This window comes from Nothobranchius furzeri, chromosome 11 (genome assembly GCF_043380555.1).
Source record: "Nothobranchius furzeri strain GRZ-AD chromosome 11, NfurGRZ-RIMD1, whole genome shotgun sequence".
Lineage (NCBI taxonomy): Eukaryota > Metazoa > Chordata > Actinopteri > Cyprinodontiformes > Nothobranchiidae > Nothobranchius > Nothobranchius furzeri.
In genome coordinates this window covers 35123936-35144873 of record NC_091751.1, presented here as the reverse complement: position 1 = coordinate 35144873, position 20938 = coordinate 35123936, and the positions used below count along the sequence as shown (strand labels likewise).

Sequence of the window (20938 nt, the reverse complement as noted above, 5' to 3'; positions counted from 1 at the left end):
GGCGGCTGAAACTCCTGAAGCATTCGACTGAGAAGCAAAAAAACAAGCGCCTGCTAGCCGAGGACTCACTAGCTGCTACTTCCGCCTTTATTGTTTACTTCTGGTACGTCACACTCCAAAGTTCCGGCTGGGAGTCAGCTTTTAGTTCCATTCAGTGAACGTTTGTGTAGCTTTTTCACTGGAAATGTTGTTTATTCAGTCCTGCTGTGTCTATTTAGCATAAGTTAAACTACTTTAATTATTGTTTTATTTTTAAAAGTTATCTAAAAAATTTAGTTGTTTATAAAAACTGCACAACGCTCTACTGTTCTGTTCAGGTCTTCATCTCCAGAAAGAATATTAATAAATTATTTCTAAATTATTTAAAGTATTTAAAGCAAATTTTGTAAATGACCAAACTATTTTTAAAACTGTGACTGTTCAAAGGATTTATTTTTCTAGTGCTTGATTAGGTTAGATGTTATTAATCAGAGTCAGAAGTTTCTTCTGCTGGTTGTGAATTGAGACGTGATGCTGTAAATCCTAGCTGCGAGATGAAATAATTATGAAAATTTTAATAAATGAGTCATAAAATTCTATAAATTATGTCTTACACTAAAATCTATTACAGTTACAATTTAGCATATCATGGTAATTTGGTGAGTGAAATGTATTCTCAAATAGTAAAAAGCTTTAAAAAAAATCTGAGGACAATTAAAATTTGGATGATCTAAAAAAAATTTTTTTACTTTTTAAAAATGCCTGCAAGTAAATGAAGATGTTCCCAGTTTGACCAGCATGAAGAATTCAACGAGTCAGTAAAAAAAATCACAAAATGACATATATGAATGTGAATCTCCCTGGGCTGCCACCTTACCGTGGTGGAGGGGTTTGAGTGTCTCAATGATCCTAGGATCTAAGTTGTCTGAGGCTTTCTGCCTCTGGTAGGGTCACCCATAGCAAACAGGTCCTAGGTGAGGGATCAGACAAAGAGCCCCCAAAGACCTCTTATGATGAATAATATAAATGGAAACCGTGTTCCCTCGCCCGGAGGTGGGTCACCGGGCCCCCCCTCTGGAGCCAGGCCTGGAGGTGTGGCACGTTGGCGAGCGCCTGGTGGCCGGGCTTTCACCCATGGAGCCCGGCCGGGCACAGCTGGAAGAGGAAACGTAGGTCCCCCTTCCCATGGGCTCACCACTCGTGGGAGGGGCCAAAGGGGTCAGGTGCAGTGTGTGTCGGGTGGTAGTCAAGGGTGGGGACCTTGGCAGTCTGATCCTCAGCTACAGAAGCTGGCTCTTGGCACATGGAATGTCACCTCTCTGGTGGGGAAGGAGCCTGAGTTGGTGTGTGAGGTTGAGAGGTTCCGACTAGATATAGTCTGACTCACCTCAACTGGCTCCGGAACCAGTTTCCTTGAGAGGGGTTGGACTTTCTACCACTCTGGAGTTGCTCCCACTGAGAGGCGCCGAGCAGGGGTGGACATACTAGTTGCCCCCCATCTTGGTGCCTGTACATTGGGGTTTACCCCAGTGAATGAGAGGGTAGCCTCCCTCCGCCTACGTGTGGGGGTACGGGATCTGACTGGTCTGTGCTTTTGCACCAAACTACAGCTCAGACTACCCACCCTTTTTGGAGACCTTGGACAGGGTGCTGGAGAATGCTCCTTCCGGTGACTCCCTTGTTCTGCTGGGGTAATTTAACGCTCACGTGGGCAATGGCAGTGAGACCTGGAGAGGTGTGGTTGGGAGGAACGGCCCCCCTGATCTGAATTTGAGTGGTGTTTTGTTTTTGGACTTCTGTGCCAGTCATGGATTGTCCATAATGAACACCATGTTCAGACATAAAGGAGTCCATATGTGCTCTTGGCACCAGGATACGTTAGGCCGCAGCTCGATGATCGACTTTGTTGTTTCGTCTGACCTGCAACCACATGTCTTGGACACTTGGGTGAAGAGAGCGGCGGAGATGTCAACTGACCACTACCTGGTGGTGAGCTGGCTCAGATGGTGGGGGAGGATGCTGGTCAGACCAGGCAGGCCCAAATGTATTGCGAGGGTCTGCTGGGAACATCTGGCAGAGTCTCCTGTCAGAAGGAGCTTCAATTCCCACCTCCGACATAACTTCCAAAAAGTTCCGGGGTAGGCGGGGGACATTGAGTCTGAATGGACCCTGTTCCATGCCTCCATTGTTGAGGCGGCCGACCGGAGCTGTGGTCGCAGGATCGTCAGTGCCTGTCGTGGTGGCAACCCCCGAACCTACTGGTGGACACCGGCGGTTAGGGATGCTGTCAAGCTGAAGAAAGAGTCCTATCAGGTCTTTTTGGCTTGTGGGACTCCAGAGGCAGCTGACGGGTACCGGCAGTCCAAGCGGAACGCGGCTTGGGTGGTCGCCAAGGCAAAAACCCAGGCATGGGAGGAGTTCGGTGAGACCATGGAGCAAGACTTCCGTACGGCTTCGAGGAGATTCTGGTCCACCATCCAGCTCCTCAGGGGGGGAAAGCAGTGCGCTACCATCACTACCTATAGTGGGGACGGTGTGCTGCTAACGTCTACACAGGACGTTGTGGGTCAGTGGGCAGAATACTTCGAAGACCTCCTCAATACCACCGACATGTCTTCCAGTGAGGAAGCAGAGTCTGGGGACTTTGGGTTGGCCTCTCCAATCTCTGGTGCTGAGGTCACTGAGGTGGTTAAAAAGCTCCTCTGTGGCAAGGCTCCAGGGGTGGATGAGATCCGCCCGGAGTTCCTAAAGGCTCTGAATGTTGTGGGGCTGTGTTGGCTGACATGGCTCTGCAATATCGCACGGACATTGTGGGAGTCCCACTGGACTGGCAGACCAGAAGAAGGTGGTCCCCTTATTTAAAAAGGGGGACCGCAGGGTGTGTTCCAACTACAGGTGGATCACACTCCTGAGTCTTCCTGGTAAGGTCTATTCAGGGGTTCTGGAGAGGAGGGTCCGTCGGACTGTTGAACCTTAGATTGAGGAGGAGCAATGTGGTTTTCGTCCTGGCCGTGGAACACTGGACCAGCTCTATACCCTTAGGGGAATGGCGGAGAAGCCGTTTGACCGCGTCCCTCGGGGGGCCCTGTGGGGGCTACTCGGGGAGTATGGGGTACCAGTCCCTCTGATATGGGCTGTTAGGTCCCTGTATGACCGGTGTCATACAGGGTGTCCGCATTGCCGGCAGTAAGTCGGGCTCGTTCCCAGTGAAAGTTGGACTCCGCCAAGGCTGCCCTTTGTCACCGATTCTGTTCATAACCTTTATAGACAGAATTTCTAGGCACAGCCAAGGTGTGGCGGGCATCCATTTTGGTGGCCTGAGGATCAGGTCTCTGCTTTTTGCAGATGATGTGGTCCTGTTGGCTTCATCAGAATGTGATCTTCAACTTTCGCTGGAGTGCTTCGCAGCCGAGTGTGAAGCAGCTGGGATGAGAATCAGCTCCTCTAAATCTGAGACCATGGTCTTGATTCGGAAAGGGTAGAATGCCTTCTCCGGGTCAGGGATGAGGTCCTGCCCCAAGTGGAGGAGTTTAAGTATCTCAGGGTCTTGTTCACGAGTGAGGGAAAACTGGAGCTGGGCTTTCCCTTAGAGATAGGGCGAGAAGCCCGGTCATTCGGGAGGGGCTCGGAGTAGACCCACTGCTCCTCGACATCGAGAGGAGACAGTTGAGGTGGCTCAGGCATCTATTCAGGATGCCTCCCTGGTGAGGTTTTCCGGGCACGTCCAACCAGGAGGAGACCTAAAGGTAGACCCAGGACACAGTGGAGGGACTATGTCTCTCACCTGGCCAGGGAACGTCCTGGGATTCCCCCGGAGGAGCTGGCGCAAGTGGCTGGGAGAGGGAAGTCTGGGCCTCTCGCCTTAGGCTACTGTCCCCGCGACCCGACTCCGGATAAGCGGATGAAAATGGATGGATGTATGGACATATATGAAGAAAAATATTTCAGACCACTAAATATAAACCTCCTACTCCCAACCCAAGTTTCAGAACTGAAGAAGCCTCTCAGATGAGAGGCCAAACATTTTTAAGGAGCCGAGAAGCTGGCTGTTTTCTAACTAAAGCTTTAAGATGATGGATGACAGAGAATCCACACAGATGAAGAATGATCAGGATTAAAGAAGACCTCCACAGCAGTGATGTCAGAGACAAACACAAATAAACACACAGTGGGTCACAAATAAAATTAAACAAGAACTCATTAATGTTAAAGGTAATTATATCTATAATAGACACATGTGTAACAGCACATGCAGCAACATATGTCCGCATAAACATGAAAAACTAAAATATGAAGCTGCCACCATGACAGGTGAGCGACAAGTGAGGCTGGGCTGATGGGTAGAAACATGAATATTAGCAGTAATATTATTACATCCTGATGAGTGTGGATAAAAGCTAATCAGAGAAACTATGAATGATTGTTTATTAGAGAGAGAAGCTGTTCATCAGCCTGTTGCTGCAAATCTCAGAGACCTGAAGGTTTTCAGAAACGTGGACACCCAGAAACCTCTTACCAGGAACCATTTCTACACTTTCCACAGGAATCCTGATGGAGGGTGGTCAGATCTGCTGGATGAAGGAGTTCTGGTGGATGATGTAACCTGCAGCTGCTGAGCCCTGGTTGGTTTCTTCGTTATCTATGAAGCAAATTGTATTTAGTGAGACAACAGCGCCCCTGCAGGTGGTTTCCAGCACCTCCAGCCTGTAACAGATATAAGCCTGTGTTGCTAAATCCAGCGGCTGAATGTTTTTGAGTCATTCTGCATCATGTCAGGCTGATTTTCTCCATCTGTTGTCAGACTGAAACCAAGACGATGAAACCACACAGCAGCTTCAGCTGAGCTGTCAATCATCAGCAGCAGCAGGGGCTGATGGGAGCTGAGGAGCTGGTAAAACCACGTGGCCCTGGTCTGATCTTGTTTGGCCTCAGCTGCATCAGAGCACCACTTCTCCCCAGGTTCACCAGAGGAAACACCACTGAACAAAATGTGTTTCCTCCCAGCTGCTGCTCTGTGCTGTCTGTGTTCAGGTGAGTGTTTCCAGCCAATCAGGAGCCAGCACAGTCCACCTGGAACAAACCTTCACCTGTCTGGCTGTGTCCCTACAGCGCTAGTTACCATGGCAACACAGCTGACTCAGGGGGTAACACTGACCAGGAGAGCTGGTGAGAGAGTCTCCATCAGCTGTGGAGGAACTCAGGTGTGTACTTTAAGCTGGATATACTGGTACCAGAAGAAAGACACAGAAACATTCAAAGCTATTCTTGGATTTGATGCAAGTAATTCAGAAGTATATAAAGGTTACGGTCATCCTCAACAAGATGAGTTCTCAGCTGAGAACAATCAGAACGGCTGTGAGTTAAAGCTAAACAAAGTCCAACAGGAACATGCAGCCTCGTACTACTGCAGCTGTTGGGTTTCTGGTCTCCACAGAGAGAGATGATCCCTGCAGGCTGAACAAAAACCTCCAGATGAACAGAAGTCAGACAGGAAGAGAGCAGCAGACCTCAGCAGCTGACCATGTTTCACCTCCATGCTGTGTTCAGATCATGGAGTTTCTCACTGCGATGCAACTAAAAACACAAGATGTTTGTAGATGCGCCTGGATTGACTTGAGTAACAAATCTTCACTCTTTTTTTATTTTTTTTATTATCATTAAATGCTTATTACAATTTCTCGTGAGACAACACATAATGGAAACATACAAGGCATCCTTAGTAACAATAAAAGAAAAACAAATAAGAAACTTAAAAAAGAGGCACTTATATCACAAAGTAAAACCATTGTTACAAGATTAAACATTTTTCTGCAGCATGACAAATGGCTTTTGCAGTTGCACTTGAATTTTTTATACGAGTCAAAGTGGATAAGAACATATGGAATTCATTTGTGAAACAGTCCATGTTTGGCAGTTGTTTTTTCCATTTGCTTTTGTGGATGTGGTATTTACCCATAATAATAATAATGTTAATAAAACAATGAATTATTCCCATTTAATTTAGAATTGTAAATAAGAATATCTTCATTTGTAAAACGATCAAGTTCTCTTATTTTATTTTTTAACCAACAATGGACTTCTTCCCAAAACCTCTTACTGACAGGACAGCTGAAAAATAAGTGTTCTATTTCCATGTGCATTTGCTTCCTGGTTAACTCTCTCTACAGCCTGTGCAACAACTTCCTGTCTGATATTCTGTCTTTCTTAAAGTGACAGTACCATTTCTGAAAATAAGACTTAAACATGAACTTCTAAGAAAATAAACAATAAATAAACAAGGTGAACCTAAATTTGCTTGTAGCAATACAGCTGTTATTATTAGTTTGGGTTCATTTATTCATTCTTGTTTGTTTTCCGTTTTTTTTTTATGGGTTAGTGTTATGAAAATTTTATATTTCATTACTTTAATCCTATTAACTAATGTATGCCTGGAAGCATACCCACACTCAGACACACCCACATACACACACTGTTCTTCCCATACACACACACACACGGTCTCTCTCACTCATGACCTCACTCCCATTCCTTTCTTATCTCATGTTATACAATAAACTGGCAGAGCAGAACTCAGGGCAGTTGCCTCGTGCTCTGCCACAGATTGCAATTTGGGTTACTTGTCTGCTAATTGTTTTTCTCTCCTTTTCTCTTTGACTGCAGGAAATGGGTTTATTGATAAATATATTGATAAAATCCCTAACAGTTAGAAATAAAATAAAATAAAAAATCATAGAAAATGAAAACAGAATCAAAGACATGGATGAATCAGCAAAAAGCTTCAATATGATCTTTGCAAATAAAGAACCGAACCTGTCAGAGGAAATAACGGTCAGTGGGACAGAACCAGAACGTCATGATTTAGATGGCAGGAAAAAAAATTCACAACAGTAAACAGCTCCATCCAGTAGAAAGGAGCAATCATGATATAAAGTGGAGAGCTACAGATGTGTTATTGCTAAATCTCTAACTTTCATGTTAACTTGTCTTTCCAGACAACATGAAAACAAAAGTTGTTCTAGTTCAGAAATCAGGAGAGAAAACCCTCTTTGGTAACAAACCAACTTCAGTTCTTCCCCACTTCTCTAAAAGTTTAGAAACTCTTCATCCATCGTCCGTCGCTGGCCTTAACCGTTCACACAGCTGGGTTTTACTCGGTTGATTAAACTAGAGCGGCTAGTAGCTGTTCCTCCCTTATAGACTGGATCTAGAATAGGATGGTCGATTCTGGGGTTTTAGCAGGTTGTCTTAGTGATCAATCAATTATTTACTGTATATGGAAAATTTCTGCTCCACATCAGTCAGACGACATCGTCCTCTGCTGCCCGCGGATAAAGGAAAGTGACACCACCAACATCCGGCGGTTGCTTTGACGAAGGCGGCAGTGAACATTGAAACATGTCAGCAACAGTAAAACCAATCCTTTCACTCTGTGTATTTAGGATGGGAGGATCTTCTGTCATGTCAGTGTTTATGATTTTTGCATTGCATCGTGGGATTGGGTGGCAAGAAAGAGCAAATTTACGATATAATTAGATTGTTTTGCACATTTGGAGGAGGATTTAGTGGAGCGGATGGATCATTCTAGCCGTGTGGTTGATAGTTTGGCCCGTGGGAGCCTTGATAAAAAGTTTTAGTGGAATTTTCTCCATAAAGGATTACGAAATACGAAAGAGTTGATTGATTCTGACATTTTAAAAGTCGTCAAAATTTGACCTGGCCCGAATTCCTAATCCAAACTTTTCCAGAGTGGAGGGCCAGCGTCGGAGAATCATGGAGCTCAAGCTTCTGGTCAGAGCACGGATCACTAAGAGGGCAGAACCATAACTGGATTAAAACAAACAGCAAATTTAACATCACTGTTAGACGATGTCCCCACATGCATGAAGCTGCTGTCATGACTCCATCAGCATCAGGAAACCGCAGAGCAGCTTCACAGGATTAGTATTACGATTAGGCTAACCCAGGGCCAGATTAACACTTTGTTGTACCCTGGGCAACAATATTAAAGGGCCCCATCATCACGACCCAAGGATCACCATAATATGGTCATATACAGAATATTTTACTGTAATATGCAGTAAATATACACAATACTTGAATGCCTGACATCACGTAACCCGCTCAGGGTAACCTTTGACCCACCTCGTGTGGACTGACCAATGAGGAGAGGGTCTTAAATTGAGGCCCTCTATTCATTGGTCAGTCTGCATGAGACTGACTCTCAACCGCTCTCAACTGTCGTTCAAAGTCATTGGCAGCGAAGTGTCTCTGTGCAGAGCAAAAGCCCGGGTGGACAGTTTGTTTAATATAGGGTGACCATATTTCCATGTCACACTATGGCAACGCCACACAAACCACGTTGGGACCCTTTTTTTTAAGAGCTAAAATTAATATCAGATTCTGCCAATAAAACGGCTCTAAAATAATTCATATGTAAATATTTAGCATATTTATTGCAAAATCTCATTTTTCTGCTTTAGTGCAGCAACAAGGTTTTATTAATAATAAATTATTATACCTTTTGTTTAACTACAGCATCAGTGAGCTTCCTGTGCACAGATTATTAAGGATGCTTGTTTCAGCTGTGACATTAGACGATAGGATCAAAGATAAAAGTAAGCTGTCACACACCATGATGGAAACTTTCAGAGAATCCACAAATAGTGGCTTTCAAATGGTTTTGTTACTTTTTGCAAGTTTAGAAAAGAAGCAGATGAGACAGCATGTCTGATAATTTAGTTTTTCATCTGATAATATTAGAACATGTCAGTAATGTCTGAGGGGCTTTTATAAACACTGTTTAACTAACCCTCCTGGACAGGGTATGGATTACACAGAGACTTCTGGGAAGCCCAGTAAGGGGGGGGGGGGGGGGGGGTTGTTGTTTAGCCTTGGCCCCCAAAATGCCTTGAAATGGCCCTGGGTGTGTGACTGAGTTTTGAAGGTGGTCTGAATTGTATCAGATGTATAAATATGACATGTGTGTAACTTATTGTTTTATACTGGTAACAACGTGTAGTGGAGATAAATCCACCTACATTTTACTTTTCAACACTTTGTTTTGTTTTCTTGTTTTTATTGAACAATTTTCCTGTCCTGTCTGTCTCTCATCTTCCTGCATCTCCTCTAAACTCTCCAGAAAAACTGCTGCCTGGATTCTTACTTTTTTACCTCATCAGTTACTTTTGAGAAGATCAAAGGGATCTCCTGACCGCAAAGCGGAAAGCGCGTTTCGATGCTGCATCAGTGAGGTGAAATCACCGCAGCACAGGTGATGAGCTCTGCAGTAGCAGAGCGCTTCAGGCACAAATAAGACAGAAAGTAGAGAACATGTGCGGACATGAACGATCATGTGTTCATTATTGTTTTTTGGTTGCGCCACTTTGAGAATGGACCGTGCGCTGGAGGCAGCTGCCTGGAGCGCACCAACGAACAGCGCTGTGCTGCTCTCTGTTTCCTCCGCTCAAAAGAACCCCCGAGAGTCCATAAATGTTTATGTTTATTTATTTGGCAGACGCTTTTATCCAAAGCGACTTACAATTTATAACCTATAGGACATGTTGTGATCTGTGGGGGGAACAGGAGTACCCGGAGGAAACCCACGCATGCATGGGGAGAACATGCAACTCCACGCAGAAAGGCCACAGCCGAGATTCGAACCTGCAACCTTCGTGCTGCGAGGCAACAGTGCTAACAACTGCGCCATCATGCAGCCCTTACATAAATGATGTAAAATAGGTAGAAACATTTTTTCCAGCTCCCCCATAATTCGATCCCTGCTCCTGGATGAAAACCCGGACATTTTCATCAATACAAGAACCCCCAGTCCGGACGCCCTGGACAGAGAGTGAAAAGTGGACATGTTTGGGAAAAAGAGGACGTATGGACACCCTAGAATATTAAGCGGGAGATTACAGATACAGTATTTTGCTCGTGCCCTTGCTGCCCTGGGCCTGGGCTCTTTAGAGTTTGTGGACCCCTGGGCAATTGCCTAGTTGCCCATATGGTTAATCCGGCCTTGGGCTAACCTTAACCCTTCAGCATCAGCAAACCGCAGAGCAGCTTCATAGGATTAGGATTAGGATTAGGCTAACCCTAACCCGTCAGCATCAGGAAACTGCAGAGCAGCTTCATAGGATTAGGATTAGGATTAGGCTAGCCCTAACCCTTCAGCATCAGGAAACCGCAGAGCAGCTTCATAGGATTAGGATTAGGATTAGGATTAGGCTAACCCTAACCCGTCAGAATCAGGAAACTGCAGAGCAGTTTCATAGGATTAGGATTAGGATTAGGTTAACCATAACCCATCAGCATCAGGAAACCACAGAGCAGCTTCATAGGATTAGGATTTGTCATCTTCTTCGTCTTCCTCCGCTTATGCGGGTCCGGGTCGCAGGGGCAGCATCCCGACTAGGGAAATCCAGACCGTCCTCTCCCCAGCCACCTCCACCAGTTCCTCCGGCAGGACCCCAAAGCGTTCCCGGACCAGATTGAAGATGTAACCTCTCCAACGTGTCCTGGGTCGACCCAGGGACCTCCTGCTGGCAGGACATGCCCGAAACACCTCCCCAGGGAGGCGTCCAGGAGGCATCCTGACCAGATGCCCAAACCACTTCAACTGACTCATTTCGATCCGGAGGAGCAGCGGTCCTACTCAGAGTCCATCCTGAAAGTCCGAGCTCCTCACCCTATCGCTAAGGCTGAGCCCGGCCACCCTACGGAGGACACTCATTTCGGCCGCTTGTATTCGCGATCTTGTTCTTTCGGTCAATACCCAAAGCTCATGAGGATTGGGACGTAGATCGACCGGTAAATCGAGAGCCTGGCTTTCTGGCTCAGCTCCCTCTTCACCACGACAGATCGGCTCAGCGTCTGCATCACTGCAGACGCTGAGCCGATCCGCCTGTCGATCTCCCGATCCCTCCTACCCTCACTCGTGAACAAGAACCTGAGATACTTAAACTCCTCCACTTGAGGTAGGACCACTCTACCGACCCGGAGTTGGCAAGCCACCCTTTCCCGGTCGAGAACCATGGTCTCAGATTTAGAGGTGCTGATCCTCATCCCAGCCGCTTCACACTCAGCCGCGAATCTACCCAGCAAGAGCTGAAGGTCAGAGCTGGATGAAGCTAGGAGGACCACATCATCCGCAAAAAGCAGAGACGAGATTCTCCTGCCATCAAGCTCGACACACTCCACACCACGGCTGCGCCTAGAAATTTTGCCCATAAAAGTTATGAACAGAACCGGTGACAAGGGGCAGCCCTGGCGGAGTCCAACCCTCACCAGGAACAGGTCCGACTTACTACCAGCTATGCGGACCAAACTCACGCTCCTCTGGTAAAGGGACTGAATGGCCCTTAACAAAAGGCCACCCACCCAATACTCCTGGAGCGTCCCCCACAGGGTGCCCCTGGGGACACGGTCATAAGCCTTCTCCAAATCCACAAAACACATGTGGATTGGATGGGCAAACTCCCATGCCCCCTCCATCACCCTTGCAAGGGTATAGAGCTGGTCCACAGTTCCACGGCCAGGACGAAAACCACATTGCTCCTCCTCAATCTGAGATTCAACTATCGATCAGACCCTCCTCTCCAGTACCTGGGAGTAGACCTTTCCAGGAAGGCTGAGGAGTGTGATCCCCTATAGTTGGAACACACCCTCAGGTCACCCTTCTTAAAAATGGGGACCACCACCCCGGTCTGCCACTCCACAGGAACTGCCCCTGATGACCATGCAATGTTGCAGAGACGTGTCAACCATGACAGTCCTACAACATCCATAGCCTTGAGATACCCAGGACAAATCTCATCCACCCCCAGGGCTCTGCCACGGTGTAGCTGTTTGACTACCTCAGCAACTTCTGCCCCAGAGATTGGACAGTCCATCCCCAGGTCTCCCAGCTCTGGCTCCTCCTCGGAATGTGCGTGGGTGGGATTGAGGAGCTCCTCAAAGTATTCCTTCCACCGCCCGACTATAGCCCCAGTTGACATCAGCAGCTCCCCATCCCCACTGTAAGCAATTTGAGCAAGTTGCTGCCTCCCTCTCTTGTGGCGCCGGACAGTTTGCCAGAACTTCTTTGGCGCCGATCGATAGTCTTTCTCCATGGCCTCACCAAACTCCTCCCACGCCCGAGATTTTGCCTCGGCAACTGCCACTGCTGCACCCCGCTTGGCTATCCGGTACCCGTCTGCTGCCTCCGGAGACCCACAGACCAGCCACGCCCTGTAGGCCTCCTTCTTCAGCCTGACGGCTCCCCGAACCTCTGGTGTCCACCAGCGGGTACGGGGGTTGCCACCACTACTGGCACCGGCCACCTTGAGACCACAGCTAGCAACAGCCGCCTCAACAATCGCAGAGTGGAACAAGGCCCACTCGGAGTCGATGTCCCCCACTGCTCTTGGGACGTGGTCAAAGCTCTGCCGGAGGTCGGAGTTGAAGACCGTCTTGACAGGTTCTTCTGCCAGGCGTTCCCAGCAGACCCTCACTATGCGTTTTGGTCTGCCAGGTCTACATGGCATCTTCCCCTGCCATCTGATCCAACTCACCACCAGGGGGTGATCAGTTGACAGCTCCGCTCCTCTCTTCACTCAGGTGTCCAAAACATAAGGTCAGATGATACGACTACAAAGTCCATCATCGACCTGCGACCTAGGCTGCCCTGGTACCAAGTGTACCGATGGGCATCCTTATGTTCGAACATGGCGTTAGTTATGGCCAAACTGCGGCTTGCACAGAAGTCCAATAACGAAACACCACTCGAGTTCAGATCAGGCGGGCCATTCCGCCCAATCACACCCCTCCAGGTCATGCTGTCATTGCCCCCGTGAGCATTGAAGTCCCCCAGCAGGACAATGGAGTCCCCTGATAGAGCACTATCTAGCACTCGTCCCAGGGACTCCAAAAAGGGTGGGTACTCTGAACTGATATTTGGCCCATAAGCATAAACAACAGTCAGGGCCCATTCCCCGACCCGAAGACGCAGGGAAGCTACCCTCTCGTCCCCCGGGGTAAACCCCAACACACAGGCAGAGAGTCTTGGGGCTAACAAAAAGCCAACCCCAGCCCTCCGCCTCTCACCCGGATCAACTCCAGCAAAGGAGAGTGTCCAACCCCTCTCAAGGACCAGAGCCAATGCTATGTGTTGAGGTGAGTCCGACTATTTCTAGCCGGTACCGCTCAACCTCTGCCACAAGCTCCTGCTCCTTCCCTGCCAGCGAGGGGACGTTCCATGTCCTAATAACCAATTTCCTTGTCCAGGGATCGGACTGCCAAGGCTCCCGCCTCGGTCTGCCGCCCGATCCACACCCCACCAGACCCTTCATGTTCCTCCTGCGGGACGTGGGTCCACTGTTGGATGAGCCCATGTATCCGGTTCGGGCTGGACCCGGCCGAGCCCCATGGGCGAAAGCCCGGCCACCAGGCGCTCGCTCACGGGCCCCAACCCCAGGCCTGGCTCCAGTGTGGGACCCCGGTAACCCTCTGGGCTGGGTACTCTGACTCTTTGTTTATACGTCCATGAAAGATCTTCTGTATTAGGTAAACCGTAACCCGTCATCATCAGGAAATGGCAGAGAAGCTTCATAGGATTAGGATTAGGATTAGGATTAGGATTAGGCTAACCTTAACCCGTCAGTATCAGGAAACCGCAGAGCAGCTTCATAGGATTAGGATTAGGATAAAACTAACCCTTCAGCATCAGGAAACCACAGAGCAGCTTCACAGGATTAGGATTACGCTAACCCCAACCCGTCAGCAACAGGAAACCACAGAGCAGCTTCATAGGATTAGGATTAGGATAAAACTAACCCTTCAGCATCAGGAAACCACAGAGCAGCTTCACAGGATTAGGATTACGCTAACCCCAACCCGTCAGCAACAGGAAACCACAGAGCAGCTTCATAGGATTAGGATTAGGCTAACCCTAACCCGTCAGCATCAGGAAACCACAGAGCAGCGTGCAACAGTCACAATCAGGAGGTTTCAGCAGATGAACACTTTCTCTCTTCATCTGACTCTGACTGGGATGTTTGTAGCTCCACGTTTCTTCTTGTTGATACTGAAGGATCCAGTGAGACCTGATGATGGAGGAAAAGTGGGAGGAGCTCCAAAGGCGTTCCACTTCATCCTGAGGGGAGCAGGAACATCTGAAGCAGTTGGGACAACAATCCATCCAACAGCTGAGAAACACATGATGGAGCTGAAACCTGATCCTGCTTCATCATCTGGACCGGTTCCACTCAGCTAACACATTCAGCAGCAGACGGCTTCTGGATCCCACTTCCTCCCCGTGTGGAGGATCCTGCTTCTGGATCTTTGCTTCTGGAGCTCAGCTGGATGGAACCGCTCACAACCAACATGGAAGCCATTGGTGTGTCCTGGAAACATCTTTAAATGTCACAGAACATCTAAACTCCTCCTTTATTTCTGCTCATGTGGCTGAAGTTACAGAGAATGGCTCTGATCTCACATCAGTTTGTGTTCACATTTGTTGTCAAACGTCTCAGATCTGGATTCAGAAGTTTGGTTTGCTTCATTTTCTAAAGCTTGGATGTTAAATTTTGCAAAAAGAGGAAATGTGGGATCAGGAAGAAGGAAAAGAAATAGCAGATGGGTTTTTGGACCAGATTATCTCACTGTGGAGGATACATCTTTGGTTCTGGAACCAAACTTTATGTTTCAGGTAAGAACAAACATTTATTTCCTCAGATGTTTTCTTGCAGAAGTTAAAATGTGTTTAAAGTTTCAGATTTGACTCGTTAGTTTTTTATCTTTAGTGGAGAACTCATCCTGCAGCTGCCGTTGCAGACGAGAAGATCCTCCATCTGACTTTTACATCTGCAGTTATGGTCGGATTAGTGACTAAACCTGGATAGTTACTTCATTATCTCAGAATTAAGGTCAAATTATGATAAATTATAATAAATGTATCAAAGTAAAATTACTCAGAGATATTTTAAACCAGTGGCTCCTAAAACCTTTTGCATCCTAAAACCAGCAGAGCCAAAAACCTGATTAATAAAATAATAGTTTTATGGTAGACGATTAAAAATAATATCAGAACAAAAATCATTTTAGTATTTTTTTCTGTGATTGCTGATTTTATGTCTCTTAGTGTTGATGGATCAAATGTAGTTGTTTATTCTTCATCGGGGTCCGGGTGTCACACTCTGTCCTGTCTCCCCATTCTGTTGTGTCCTGTGTCCATGTTAATTGCTCCCACCTGCCTCTCGTCTCCCAATCACCCAAGGTCCCAGCTCCTCGTGTATTTAAACCCTATCAGTTCTATGTGTCCTGTCAGTTCATTGTTTCTAGGTCCTACGGGCTCCGTGCTATTAAAACCCTTGTTTCCTGCTTCTTCCCCTGCATTTGGGTCCTCACCTCCGGCTCAACTCACGTACGCACGTCATGACACGGGGGCTCAAAAACAGCTGATTTATAACAACAAAAAAACACGATTAGAATTTCTCTGTTTTCAACTAAAATCTCAAAATGTCATAAAAATGAATAAATGTTCATAAAAATGAATCCTGACATAACTACACTTCAACGCATGATGGAGGCTTCAGACTTTTCTGGTGTGATGAGGATCCAGATGCAGGTGAGTTAGGGCCGAGCAGGTGGAGCTGCTGACCGACTTCAACAGCGGCTAAAACAGGTGAGACCGTCAGGTGTGATCAGGAGGATCCGCATAATTAACTCTGTTAAATAATTGAATTATAAACTATAATCAGAATCTACGAGATGTGCTTATTTGTTTTATTCTATTTTGCTTACTTTACTAATATAATTCATAAATATTTACATGAACTGTGCTGATTGGTGTTTTCTGTGATTTCATGTTTATTTAATGCCAGGTTTTTGTTGCCAGGTGAAGTTTCTCTCATATTTCCTGTTAACTCACCTGTTCCTGTTTAGTGATCACCTGCTTCACCTGCAGGTCTCAGGTCCTCCTGATCGGCCCGCTCTGGTTCTGCTCTCGTGTCTCGCTTCTGTTTCCTAGCTGCTCTTGGTTTCATTAAATATCTTTAACCTGATCTTCCTGCCTGCACCGAGGCTCCTTTAGCCCTACTGCTGGAGATGCTTCTGGTGTCAATTTTATTTCTAAAATAAGAATAATACTACTAATAATAATACATTTTATTTCTATAATAATAATAATAATAATAATAATAATAATAATAATAATGATAACAATACATTTTATTTATTTAATAATACATTTTATATAATAATAATAATAATAATAATAATAATAATAATACATTTTATTTATTTAATAATACATTTTATATAATAATAATAATAATAATAATAAATGTTATTTATAATGAATGCACTTTACATTACAGAAGAGATATCAAAGTGCTATATAGCTCATTTACAGCAGCAAATAGCTGTAGCCAAAGTGCTTAACTTGAGCAGAAAACATTAAAAACAAACAAAATCCTGAAAACTACAAACAGAATAGAATAATAGCACAATTAAAAACCGATAACAAAAACAATAATAACTTAAACAGTGGAATCAAAGCATGCCTTAAGTCTGGATTTAGACAGGTCAGATGATGGAGCTGTGACTGCAAAAGGCCATTTCCTCCTGCTCTACATCCAGATTCCAGACGTGGGATTTACTAGCAAGACAGCCAAGGAGCTCACGTCTCATGTTGGCATTAGCTGAAGGTCCAATCATAGCAGCTGACTGACTTTGGTGCAGATCTAGAAAGTGTTCAACCATCCAGGAAGGACTTTAGCGTTAAAATCATAAACTTGTTCGCAAAAGTTTAAAATCTATCAGCTTTGATCTGAATAAATATCTGATGTCAAAGAAATAAGACATGTTTATGTTTGTGGTGAACGTGATCATGATGTGTTCATGGAAACGCTAAATCTAAAATGTACCCGTTAATTATAATTTAATCAATTAAACTTCTGTATGAAAGCTGCTTCTCAGAAATGTAAATCATAAATAAATATAAATTATAATGTGTGTGTGTGTGTGTGTGTGTGTGTGTGTGTGTGTGTGTGTGTGTGTGTGTGTGTGTGTGTGTGTGTGTGTGTGTGTGTGTGTGTGTGTGTGTGTGTGTGTGTGTGTGTGTGTGTGTGTGTGTGTGTGTGTGTGTGTGTGTGTGTGTGTGTGTGTGTGTGTGTGTGTGTGTGTGTGTGTGTGTGTGTGTTGATCAGATCAAACTGACTAGGTGAACATGTCTCTGTCTAACAGACCAGGAGGTGATGAAGCCCGTGGTGACCGTGTGTCCAGTCAGAACCAGAACCCACCAGGAGGAGAAGACCTCCCTGATGTGTCTGGCCTCCAGCATGTTTCCTCCTGTGGTCCGGTTCGCCTGGAAAAGACAGAAGAAGTACGGTCATCTGGAGGATCTGAGTCCTGATGGAGAGCAGCTGGAGCTCAAAGGGTCAGATCGTTCCGTCATCATCAGACAGGTGGATCAAGAATCCTTCTACACGTATAAATTCTTCTGCTACGTCAGCCATGAGGAGGTCACGCTGCAGAACGAGACACAAGGTGATGAAAGTTTAGTCACTGATTCAGTCGTCAGGAGCAGAAGACTGATGTTCTCTGGTTTAAACCTTTCTCTTCTCTACTTTCAGAGTTTTCTATCCCAACAACGTCTCCACCAGACTCCTCAGCAACTCCAACAAGATCCTCCTCCCAGTATGATCCATCATCAACATCTCTCCCCCCACAGCTCCCAGTGAAGCAGCTAGTGTCCTTCCAGTCTGAGCTCAGGGTGAAGCTGCTCCTGCTGCTCTACTCAGAGCTGATAGTGAAGAGTCTGGTCTTCTGCTGTGGACTCTCACTGATGATGATCTTCAAGAACAAGGGAGCGTCTACCACCTGCTGACTCCTCACTTCATCTCTGACCCGTTTCTACAGATGTTGGTTCTGACGTCGTCTAGTTGGCTTCTGCTGATTTCACATTCATCAGAATATTTTACACCAGAATAAAACCTTTTTAGAGACTTTTAGAAACGTTTTACTGAAATCTAAGAATAGCTCATTTCATCTCTTTTTGATCTTTATCTGATGCTTGTTGATATTTTACTGCAGTTTCTTTGTTTCATCACGATTTACAGAATAAAGCAGATCACCTATTTGAATCATAATAAAGTGGAAAAACACAAATTAATTCTAATAAAAAGCTTTTTATCATCAAACAAATAAACAATGTTTGATTTTGTGTGCTCAATATTTTAACTGTTTTAAAAATCTGTTTCACTAAATCCATAAAAACTAATTTTCAGATCACAAGAAGCAGAAAAAATGTGTTTAATAAATAGAAATATTCTGCAAATCTGTTCTGCATTTGTTTTAATCTGGTAAACATTTACATTTAATGACAGGAAGGTTCTGATGGTTCTTATCTTCAGTTCTAATGAGAACCAGAACAAGTCCTGAGTGAAACGATGCAGAGACTCACGGCTGAAAGGGTCGATAACAGGACTGAGGACTAAGCCCTGTAGGACTCCACACAACATGACAGCAGCTGATGGAAACCAATGAGGAGCAGGTCCACAGAGACTAGACCAGTTAGACGTGAACTAAACAACCATCCAGCTCTGACTGAGAGGAGTAGACTCATCTGAAGGTTCTGCAGGTTTTCATCAACCGACTGAAACAACCAGACTTGAGCTGAACCAACATGGACGTCTGGTTCTGTTTTTGGGTAGTTCTGATGTCTGACAGCAGAAACACATCAAAGCTGAACATGTCCTCCTCTAGCTGAGCATCAGTCCCTCACAGCGACACAGAAAGGCTCATCTGTGAGTTTAGCTCAGAGTAGGAGTGGATCTTCATTCGTTCATGTTTAATAAAGATTTGAGTTCAGTCAGAGGTGATTTCTCAGCTCGGAGTTGTTTTTGTCACAGATGAAGAACTCAGATGCTTCCTGCAGAGATGGTTGAACCAGCCGATGTTTGTAACCGTCGTTATTAAAGAGAAAAGCCACAGCTAACGGCGAGGAGGCTGCAAAGCAGAAACACACAGCTGCAGGAAATCAACTCTGATTGGTTCTGTCCTGATAACCATCTGCTGCTGTCGCACTCATCAGCCACTTCCTGTTTGTTTGTTTGTTTGTTTATCAGCTTCCTGGAAACATTTACTCATGTCTTTAATTCTCTGGTTCGTGACTGACTGGTTTAATTGGTCTAAATTCTCTGTGTTCTCTTTCAGCAGAAGTGTTTTTCCATTCTTATTTCCAGATACACACCGATCTCCTGTACATGTTTTTTTTTACAATTAAATAAAATTATAAACACATTTAAAAGAAAAGCAGAAGATCCACATTTACAGAATAATCATAAAGAACCTTCTTCAAGAAGAAAATTTATGAGAATTAAAACTCAAATGAAAATGATCCAGCTTAGTTTAGAAAAGGTCCAATAACATTAGAACAGAAATCAGCTGTTGTTGGTGGAGCAACATTGCCCCCTAGTGTCTGATCACGTCACTGACTGCGGCTCATAATTCATATGCATGATAACATGATAATAACATGATAATAACATAACATGACGACCACACGTGTAGAGCGCTTTACACCACAGCCAACCATTCACACACACTGCTTCATATCTGGTCTCAGATGTCATATTTTCAGCTTTTTTTCATTATTACTTCCTTTATTCTCTGAGATTCTCAGGTTCATTGAACTGTTTTATATGACTGATCTGCAATAAAAATGTTAGAATATATTTTTTACTCTTAGATCTGATCACATGATGAGTCTGTCTGTCTATAACAGGAAATGAGGTCATCACCGTTTAATGACTTTTATCATCAGATCTAGTTGGACCGTGCCGATAACACAAACACACGATTCCTGTCTAAACATCTGATTCATGGAAACCAGATCTTCTTTCTGATACAAACACACGTTTTTATTTAGCAGACAGAGCGAAGCCGTAGCAAAAGTCTGAACCATCCTGGATGTCTGAGCTCCTCCCCCTTCTCTGAGGCTGGCTCAGGACCACAGCTGAAGACTGGAACAAAGAACCACCAGAACCAGACCTCCTCCTGCTCCCTCCTTTTGTATAACAAGACCCTGAGCCACTCCAACTCTTCCACTTCAGGACAATCTGTTCTGTTTCCAGTCGGGAACCTCAGCCTTGGATCTGGAGGAGCTGATCTTCATCTCAGGATGAAGCAGGATGAACCCATCAGACCCAGCGAGGCGTGTTGGACTGGTCACCAGTGTTCTACTTTAACTGGTTTAAAGTCTTTCAGTTATAAACTCTAAACCTGACTGGTTTGTTTTAGATGACTTCCTGCTCCAGTGTCTGATCCTTGTGGGACCTCCGGTGTAAAGAGTAACCCTTCAAAGTTTCCACACATTTCACACACGTGTGGTCTCTCACCTGGGTGACCACTCGCCTGGGTGACTCTCACCTGGGTGACCTCTCACCTGGGTGACCACTCACCTGGGTGACCTCTCACCTGGGTGGTTTCTCACCTGGGTGACTCTCACCTGGGTGACCTCTCACCTGGGTGACCTCTCATCTGGGTAATCTCTCACCTGGGTGACCACTCACCTGGGTGACCTCTCACCTGGGTGGTTTCTCACCTGGGTGACCTCTCATGAGGTGACTCCTCTAAAAGTTTCCGACTCTGAAGCTTCTACCACAGGATGTAGTCTCTGACCCGACTGAGTTCTGACAAGAACCTCCATGGTGGATTTACTGAAGCTTCTCTCACAAAGGTCACATATCACAGGCTCAGTACCAGACCCGGTTCTGGTCTCTCTGTGACAGGTCTGTTCTGGGTTCAGCTTAGCATCAACAGCTGATTCTGGTTCCAGGTTCTGGTTCTGAGTCTCAGTTACAGCAGAGATGTGAGAGAGGAGATGCTGAGGGCTTGGTTCTGGTTCACTCAGCTCACCCTCATCACAGGTCAGTCTCCTGCTTCAGAACCAGCTGCTCCTCATCATCACTGCTGCAGA

General features: G+C 45.7%; 1 protein-coding gene across 1 annotated transcript; it reads left to right on the top strand.

The window, feature by feature from the left end:
- The first annotated feature begins 5 nt into the window (after positions 1–5).
- On the top strand, positions 6–18165 carry LOC107383738 (immunoglobulin lambda-1 light chain). Its single transcript, XM_070541521.1, has 7 exons — positions 6–103; positions 4523–4601; positions 4781–5010; positions 5089–5403; positions 14627–14665; positions 17203–17505; positions 17592–18165. The coding sequence occupies exons 3-7, from the start codon at positions 4968–4970 to the stop codon at positions 17843–17845; spliced, it is 954 nt and encodes a 317-aa protein (XP_070397622.1). The 5' UTR covers positions 6–103; positions 4523–4601; positions 4781–4967; the 3' UTR covers positions 17846–18165.
- Positions 18166–20938: the final 2773 nt, after the last annotated feature.

What these genes read in the sequence shown, in the direction of transcription:
- LOC107383738 (XM_070541521.1), top strand. Translation starts at nt 4,968, where the DNA reads ATGTGTTTCCTCCCAGCTGCTGCTCTGTGCTGTCTGTGTTCAG. An exon ending in CTGCAGCTGTTGGGTTTCTG is followed by an intron (nt 5,404 to 14,626) that starts GTCTCCACAGAG and finishes CTCACTGTGGAG; the next exon opens with GATACATCTTTGGTTCTGGA. An exon ending in GCTGCAGAACGAGACACAAG is followed by an intron (nt 17,506 to 17,591) that starts GTGATGAAAGTT and finishes CTCTACTTTCAG; the next exon opens with AGTTTTCTATCCCAACAACG.